Here is a 9274-nt window from a genome sequence, read left to right as displayed (position 1 = left end):
AAAGTAGGGAAGTAATTTTTAGCACTCAGATTGCTTTCTGCTTACTCGTTACGGGACTCACTATGAACTTTAAGTGACAAAAGTAACGCACATTTTGTTGAAGATTCTGAAAGTTCCACCGTATGGGGTCACTTTGCGGTTACCGAAGGGTTCGCCTAGCGGTTACCCCCGGCGCAGCTTTACTCGCTTTCGAGCTTTGTAGAAAAGTAAGGAAGTAATTTTTAGCACTCAAATTGCTTTCTGCCTTCTCGACACGGGTTTTACTATGACATTCAAGTGATAAAAGTAACGCACACTTTGTTGAAGATTATGGAGGTTCGATCCTTAGGTTCACTTTGCGGTTACCGAAGGGTTCGCTTAGCGGTTACCCCGGCGCAGCTTTACTCGCTTTCGAGCCTTGTAGAAAAGTAAGGAAGTAAATTTTAGCACTCAAATTGCTTTCTGCTTACTCGTTACGGGTTTCACTATGAACTTTTAGTGACAAAAGTAACGCACATTTTGTTGAAGATTCTGAAAGTTCCACCGTATGGGGTCACTTTGCGGTTACCGAAGGGTTCGCCTAGCGGTTACCCCCGGCGCAGCTTTACTCGCTTTCGAGCCTTGTAGAAAAGTAAGGAAGTAATTTTTAGCACTCAAATTGCTTTCTGCCTTCTCGACACGGGTTTTACTATGACATTCAAGTGATAAAAGTAACGCACACTTTGTTGAAGATTATGGAGGTTCGATCGTATGGGGTCACTTTCCGGTTACCGAAGGGTTCGCCTAGCGGTTACCCCCGGCGCAGCTTTACTCGCTTTCGAGCCTTGTAGAAAAGTAAGGAAGTAATTTTTAGCACCCAAATTGCTTTCTGCCTTCTCGACACGGGTTTTACTATGACATTCAAGTGATAAAAGTAACGCACATTTTGTTGAAGATTCTGAAAGTTCTACCGTATGGGGTCACTTTGCGCTTACCGAAGGGTTCGCTTAGCGATTTCGCCAAGGGGAAACTTCATTCGCTTTCGAGCCTTGTAGAAAAGTAAGGAAGTAATTTTTAGCACTCAAATTGCTTTCTGCTTACTCGTTACGGGTTTCACTATGAACTTGAAGTGACAAAAGTAACGCACATTTTGTTGAAGATTCTGAAAGTTCCACCGTATGGGGTCACTTTGCGCTTACCGAAGGGTTCGCCTAGCGGTTACCCCCGGCGCAGCTTTACTCGCTTTCGAGCCTTGTAGAAAAGTAAGGAAGTAATTTTTAGCACTCAAATTGCTTTCTGCCTTCTCGAGGCGGGTTTTACTATGACATTCAAGTGATAAAAGTAACGCACACTTTGTTGAAGATTATGGAGGTTCGATCGTATGGGGTCACTTTGCGGTTACCGAAGAGTTCGCCTAGCGGTTACCCCCGGCGCAGCTTTACTCGCTTTCGAGCCTAGTAGAAAAGTAAGGAAGTAATTTTTAGCACCCAAATTGCTTTCTGCCTTCTCGACACGGGTTTTACTATGACATTCAAGTGATAAAAGTAACGCACATTTTGTTGAAGATTCTGAAAGTTCCACCGTATGGGGTCACTTTGCGGTTACCGAAGGGTTCGCTTAGCGGTTTCGCCAAGGGGAAACTTCATTCGCTTTCGAGCCTTGTAGAAAAGTAAGGAAGTAATTTTTAGCACTCAAATTGCTTTCTGCTTACTCGTTACGGGTTTCACTATGCACTTGAAGTGACAAAAGTAACGCACATTTTGTTGAAGATTCTGAAAGTTCCACCGTATGGGGTCACTTTGCGGTTACCGAAGGGTTCGCCTAGCGGTTACCCCCGGCGCAGCTTTACTCGCTTTCGAGCTTTGTAGAAAAGTAAGGAAGTAATTTTTAGCACTCAAATTGCTTTCTGCCTTCTCGACACGGGTTTTACTATGACATTCAAGTGATAAAAGTAACGCACATTTTGTTGAAGATTCTGAAAGTTCTACCGTATGGGGTCACTTTGCGGTTACCGAAGGGTTCGCTTAGCGATGTCGCCAAGGGGAAACTTCATTCGCTTTCGAGCCTTGTAGAAAAGTAAGGAAGTAATTTTTAGCACTCAAATTGCTTTCTGCTTACTCGTTACGGGTTTCACTATGAACTTTAAGTGACAAAAGTAACGCACATTTTGTTGAAGATTCTGAAAGTTCCACCGTATGGGGTCACTTTGCGCTTACCGAAGGGTTCGCCTAGCGGTTACCCCCGGCGCAGCTTTACTCGCTTTCGAGCCTTGTAGAAAAGTAAGGAAGTAATTTTTAGCACTCAAATTGCTTTCTGCCTTGTCGACACGGGTTTTACTATGACATTCAAGTGATAAAAGTAACGCACACTTTGTTGAAGATTATGGAGGTTCGATCGTATGGGGTCACTTTACGGTTACCGAAGGGTTCGCCTAGCGGTTACCCCCGGCGCAGCTTTACTCGCTTTCGAGCCTTGTAGAAAAGTAAGGAAGTAATTTTTAGCACCCAAATTACTTTCTGCCTTCTCGACACGGGTTTTACTATGACATTCAAGTGATAAAAGTAACGCACATTTTGTTGAAGATTCTGAAAGTTCCACCGTATGGGGTCATTTTGCGGTTACCGAAGGGTTCGCTTAGCGGTTTCGCCAAGGGGAAATTTCATTCGCTTTCGAGCCTTGTAGAAAAGTAAGGAAGTAATTTTTAGCACTCAAATTGCTTTCTGCCTTCTCGACACGGGTTTTACTATGACATTCAAGTGATAAAAGTAACGCACACTTTGTTTAAGATTATGGAGGTTCGATCGTATGGGGTCACTTTGTGGTTACCGAAGGGTTCGCCTAGCGGTTACCCCCGGCGCAGCTTTACTCGCTTTCGAGCCTAGTAGAAAAGTAAGGAAGTAATTTTTAGCACTCAAATTGCTTTCTGCCTTCTCGACACGGGTTTTACTATGACATTCAAGTGATAAAAGTAACGCACATTTTGTTGAAGATTCTGAAAGTTCCACCGTATGGGGTCACTTTGCGGTTACCGAAGGGTTCGCTTAGCGGTTTCGCCAAGGGGAAACTTCATTCGCTTTCGAGCCTTGTAGAAATGTAAGGAAGTAATTTTTAGCACTCAAATTGCTTTCTGCTTACTCGTTACGGGATTCATTATGAACTTTAAGTGACAAAAGTAACGCACATTTTGTTGAAGATTCTGAAAGTTCCACCGTATGGGGTCAATTTGCGGTTACCGAAGGGTTCGCCTAGCGGTTACCCCCGGCGCAGCTTTACTCGCTTTCGAGCCTTGTAGAAAAGTAAGGAAGTAATTTTTAGCACCCAAATTGCTTTCTGCCTTCTCGACACGGGTTTTACTATGACATTCAAGTGTTAAAAGTAACGCACATTTTGTTGAAGATTCTGAAAGTTCCACCGTATGGGGTCATTTTGCGGTTACCGAAGGGTTCGCTTAGCGGTTACGCCAAGGGGAAATTTCATTCGCTTTCGAGCCTTGTAGAAATGTAAGGAAGTAATGTTTAGCACTCAAATTGCTTTCTGCCTTCTCGACACGGGTTTTACTATGACATTCAAGTGATAAAAGTAACGCACACTTTGTTGAAGATTATGGAGGTTCGATCGTATGGGGTCACTTTGCGGTTACCGAAGGGTTCGCCTAGCGGTTACCCCCGGCGCAGCTTTACTCGCTTTCGAGCCTTGTAGAAAAGTAAGGAAGTAATTTTTAGCACCCAAATTGCTTTCTGCCTTCTCGACACGGGTTTTACTATGACATTCAAGTGATAAAAGTAACGCACATTTTGTTGAAGATTCTGAAAGTTCCACCGTATGGGGTCACTTTGCGGTTACCGAAGGGTTCGCTTAGCGGTTTCGCCAAGGGGAAACTTCATTCGCTTTCGAGCCTTGTAGAAAAGTAAGGAAGTAATTTTTAGCACTCAAATTGCTTTCTGCTTACTCGTTACGGGTTTCACTATGCACTTGAAGTGACAAAAGTAACGCACATTTTGTTGAAGATTCTGAAAGTTCCACCGTATGGGGTCACTTTGCGGTTACCGAAGGGTTCGCCTAGCGGTTACCCCCGGCGCAGCTTTACTCGCTTTCGAGCTTTGTAGAAAAGTAAGGAAGTAATTTTTAGCACTCAAATTGCTTTCTGCCTTCTCGACACGGGTTTTACTATGACATTCAAGTGATAAAAGTAACGCACATTTTGTTGAAGATTCTGAAAGTTCTACCGTATGGGGTCACTTTGCGGTTACCGAAGGGTTCGCTTAGCGATGTCGCCAAGGGGAAACTTCATTCGCTTTCGAGCCTTGTAGAAAAGTAAGGAAGTAATTTTTAGCACTCAAATTGCTTTCTGCTTACTCGTTACGGGTTTCACTATGAACTTTAAGTGACAAAAGTAACGCACATTTTGTTGAAGATTCTGAAAGTTCCACCGTATGGGGTCACTTTGCGCTTACCGAAGGGTTCGCCTAGCGGTTACCCCCGGCGCAGCTTTACTCGCTTTCGAGCCTTGTAGAAAAGTAAGGAAGTAATTTTTAGCACTCAAATTGCTTTCTGCCTTCTCGACACGGGTTTTACTATGACATTCAAGTGATAAAAGTAACGCACACTTTGTTGAAGATTATGGAGGTTCGATCGTATGGGGTCACTTTCCGGTTACCGAAGGGTTCGCCTAGCGGTTACCCCCGGCGCAGCTTTACTCGCTTTCGAGCCTTGTAGAAAAGTAAGGAAGTAATTTTTAGCACCCAAATTACTTTCTGCCTTCTCGACACGGGTTTTACTATGACATTCAAGTCATAAAAGTAACGCACATTTTGTTGAAGATTCTGAAAGTTCCACCGTATGGGGTCACTTTGCGGTTACCGAAGGGTTCGCTTAGCGGTTTTGCCAAGGGGAAACTTCATTCGCTTTCGAGCCTTGTAGAAATGTAAGGAAGTAATTTTTTGCACTCAAATTGCTTTCTGCTTACTCGTTACGGGTTTCATTATGAACTTGAAGTGACAAAAGTAACGCACATTTTGTTGAAGATTCTGAAAGTTCCACCGTATGGGGTCACTTTGCGGTTACCGAAGGGTTCGCCTAGCGGTTACCCCCGGCGCAGCTTCACTCGCTTTCGAGCCTGTAGAAAAGTAAGGAAGTAATTTTTAGCACTCAAATTGCTTTCTGCCTTCTCGACACGGGTTTTACTATGACATTCAAGTGACAAAAGTAACGCACATTTTGTTGAAGATTCTGAAAGTTCCACCGTATGGGGTCACTTTGCGGTTACCGAAGGGTTCGCTTAGCGGTTTCGCCAAGGGGAAACTTCATTCGCTTTCGAGCCTTTTAGAAATGTAAGGAAGTAATTTTTAGCACTCAAATTGCTTTCTGCTTACTCGTTACGGGTTTCATTATGAACTTTAAGTGACAAAAGTAACGCACATTTTGTTGAAGATCTGAAAGTCCACCGTATGGGGTCACTTTGCGGTTACCGAAGGATTCGCCTAGCGGTTACCCCCGGCGCAGCTTTACTCGCTTTCGAGCCTTGTAGAAAAGTAAGGAAGTAATTTTTAGCACCCAAATTGCTTTCTGCCTTCTCGACACGGGTTTTACTATGACATTCAAGTGGTAAAAGTAACGCACATTTTGTTGAAGATTCTGAAAGTTCCACCGTATGGGGTCACTTTGCGGTTACAGAAGGGTTCGCCTAGCGGTTACCCCCGGTGCAGCTTTACTCGCTTTCGAACCTTGTAGAAAAGTAAGGAAGTAATTTTTAGCACTCAAATTGCTTTCTTTAATGAGGTTTTTGGATTACTATTAGGTACCAAGGGACCCGTCAAAGGATATCAAGTCCAACCCGCCGGAACATCGTGTAAGATTCCGGAATCTCAAGCGTATGTACGCGCGTAAGTGTACGTTAGCGGTAAGTTACGGGGGACCTATATCCGAAAATATCTCGGCAACAAAGCACAATCTTTTCATGCTGTTTACGGAAAACAATTAGGTACCAAGGGACCTTTCAAAGGATGCCAAGTCCAACCCGCCGGAACATCGTATAAGATTCCGGAATCTCAAGCGTATGTACGAGCGTAAGTGTACGTTAGCGGTAAGTTACGGGGGACCTATATCCGAGAATATCTCGGCAGCAAAGTACAATCTTTTAATGCGATTTAATGATTACAATTAGGTACCAAGGAACCTTTCAAAGGATATCAAGTCCAACCCGCCGGAATATCGTTTAAGATTCTGGAATCTCAAGCGTACGTCCGTGCATTTCTGAAGCAGTACAAACGAGTATTTTAAAGTCGAGGATACAACCTACAAAATCAATGAAAGCAAAAAAAAAAGTCATGGTTATTTCAATTTTTTCGCCCTCTTTTAAATGGGGTCATGCGGGGCCATGCGGAACTGCAGCCGACTCACTGAGGTAGTCAGCTGTAAAGGTCACGCGCATTGATACACCGATTGGGTAAACATCATGATCTTTTACATACGATCTGAAAGTATAATCATTATTCTATCATACAGCAAAGTCCATGTCCCGCTTTCTTTTCCGTTACATTGTTAAGTACGCTTCCAGATTTCGACCGCACTACTTTTTAACCCCTACGTCATTAGAAATACTAGTACTGTGCCCTGCGACCTTTACTGGTCTGGGTGCCATATATGGAGTGTAGACATAGGAAGTGGGCGCGGTCAAAAAACTACGAAGGCCCACACGTCATTCGTGCATCCAAAGTATCACTCCACACAATTAGCGATGATCACTGAGTTCAACTGCTGCTGAAAGTTAGACAGTGTGTAGCTAGCAGATATAAAGTAAGACATGTCCGTATTCGTATATTGCTTTTTAGTACGTAGTAATAGCGTGTTCTTTTATATTTCACTCCACCATACCATAGGTCTGGTATATATGGAGTGAAATATTGTATCCATAATGTTTCTGATTCTTCTTCTGTCTTCTTTAAGAGGAATCATTTCCGACTTTCCTCGGTCGAATTACCTGGAATTTGAGAATGGGCAAATACCCTCATATGTTTTCCTCTGTTTTTGATAGATGGTAATATATTTTAAGATCATTTTGTTTAAGTTTTTGACCAAAACTGGATATTTTTGCCCCGTGTTCCATTGTCACATGGTATCATAATGCAAGGGATATTTCCTAGAAGGATCACGTTATCAATTTTGGCGAAAAATTACTTCAAAATGATTTATTTCGGGATTCTGCGTGGGTTATATGGCCATCATTGAGCCCCACTGCGTCCCAGCGTTTTACCATATATAGTTAAATGACCGCCGTTGACCCCATACATGGCCAGCGGAAAGGCTACGCGTAAATCAATTAGACGTTCAGCCAATCAGCAACTCAAAGAAACAAATGGAGCAATGCTTTGCAACTAAACTGCGAATTTCCAAACCTGGAGATGATTGGTTGAAATTGTCATGCGATATGTGGACATAGTCATTGATATTTTGAAGGGGGTTACGTACTTAAGCATACTCTATGATATAGGTAACGTTAATGCAAAAAATACATGCAGAAACTGTAAAAGACTTATACAGAAGAAAATGAAATATAGACAGAGACAGGATATATACATAAGACATCTTCAGGTCAGTATGGTTTTTTAATTCATTTTTGGAAACGGCCGAAAATTGATGCTCGCGTGGATACCATCCAACAGTTATTATCAAATCAACATGGTCTAACGTAAGGTAGCTAACGCATGGAACGCATGTGTTATTATCAATGTTCACGGCCTGTTTTTTGGTATTTAACAAATTGTAACGAGGAAACCACCCACCTCAGACGTATGTGTAGCACCACCAGACGTCCAGTCCCGCAATCTCCCATAGAATATCCCGCGTAGAATCCCCAAACTTCGAAAAACCTGGCGAAACACGAACAAGGAAGCAACCTCCATGACACGAACAACGCAATGCAAATTCCTTGACAAGCTCCTGTGATTGAAAAATTGTCTTCCTGCACGTGCAGCTTGATAATTTGATTATCATACTGCAGCCAATCAGCGAAATGGAACGCCGAATATCTTTGTCATGTCGAATACTGAAACGACACCATTGGTCACCGATTAAGGTCTTTTCCTCTGCCATCCAATTAGATTGCGCGTTTTAATCATCCATAACATAAGCATCCTAAATCAAAGTTGATTGGTTGAAAAAAGTCGCGTGATTCTTTTTGGTATTTCCATATGTAGCGCCCCGGATTAACACCAAGCTTGCTATTGTACTATCATGTATGTTTATCCGGCTTGTCGAACCTGAACTACTGACAACAACAGATGTATATTAGCAGAAATATGCTCAGGTAAGAGCAAGAACATCATATGATTTGTCTCACTGGCCTTCCGATAATTTGTTTATGTAAATAGCGACATGACAGCGACATATCTAAATAGCGATTTCTGGATGACTCTGCTCCTATTAGACTAATATGGAGTGTAAGATATTGTCATGTACACCGCCACGATCGAGTAGATGATGCTGTGGACATAGCCTCCATAGCAGGCTCTCTTGATTTCCCAGAGAGAAATGCATATGTTTACCTCATGATTACAAGGAAATTGCTGGCTCCAGGCTTGCGCGTCCCTCAACTCATGCAGACCGTTCATGAGCGCACTCTAGCGTCTAAGTTGAAAATGGCAAGTATGAAAGAGTATAAAGTCCGTTCACACATGGCCTTGACTTCGGCATTGTCACGACTTGTCCAATGCTATTTATCTTTTAAACGATTATAACAAACACCAACTGTGTAGAGCAAGGAAACGACACTGCGTAATACTCTTTTCACCTTTATTTTGTTAAAATTGTGACAATGTATCCCTGACAGATATGTACAGACAATACCCTTGAAAGGAAAAAGGAGCAAAACATCGCATATGTCTATGCATAGTGGTATAACTCAATCATAGTATATAGTACTACGGTATAGCATAGAAGTTTTGGCGACGCCTCAGGGGCCGAGGCAATTTCCAGAATAATGTACTAGTATGTACAACCTAGCTGATTTGTTGTGATGCCCTCTACGTTCTATTTTCGATACTGACACACAGTGGCAGGTTGCAGAACATGCAATAAAAACGCAAAGGTAGCAAATGATATGTTTATTTGGTGGTATTCACTAAAAGAATCTCATCTAGGAAGATTTGCATCTTTATTTTGAGATAGAAGTGATTTTTCCATCAAAACTGTTCAAGAGGTAGGTGTGACATCCCAAATTCGGAACAACATGAAAATGTACATTTACGGAAAAACTCTGCCGTATGTTGCTGCAGGGTTAAAAATTACATTTTTCGCTTACAGCATATTGCTGCAGCCT

The 9274-nt window shown here is 42.5% G+C and overlaps 2 protein-coding genes across 2 annotated transcripts in view; both read right to left on the bottom strand.

Annotated features, from left to right (window-relative positions):
• The window catches only part of LOC118424488, a 26749-nt gene extending 18730 nt beyond the window's left edge, over positions 1-8019 (bottom strand). The window contains exon 1 of the mRNA XM_035833061.1: positions 7740-8019. Within this exon, the coding sequence (XP_035688954.1) occupies positions 7740-7859 (120 nt within the window). The 5' untranslated portion in view covers positions 7860-8019. The remainder of the gene's footprint in view (positions 1-7739) is intronic.
• A 1179-nt stretch (positions 8020-9198) lies between these two features.
• The window catches only part of LOC118424319 (proprotein convertase subtilisin/kexin type 9-like), a 21398-nt gene continuing 21322 nt past the window's right edge, over positions 9199-9274 (bottom strand). Inside the window, exon 13 of the mRNA XM_035832863.1 lies at positions 9199-9224. Coding sequence (XP_035688756.1) covers positions 9199-9224 — 26 coding nt within the window. The remainder of the gene's footprint in view (positions 9225-9274) is intronic.

Source organism: Branchiostoma floridae, chromosome 10 (genome assembly GCF_000003815.2).
Source record: "Branchiostoma floridae strain S238N-H82 chromosome 10, Bfl_VNyyK, whole genome shotgun sequence".
Taxonomy (NCBI): domain Eukaryota; kingdom Metazoa; phylum Chordata; class Leptocardii; order Amphioxiformes; family Branchiostomatidae; genus Branchiostoma; species Branchiostoma floridae.
The sequence above is the reverse complement of the archived record's forward strand: the minus strand, read 5'-3'. Positions and strand labels throughout refer to the sequence as shown.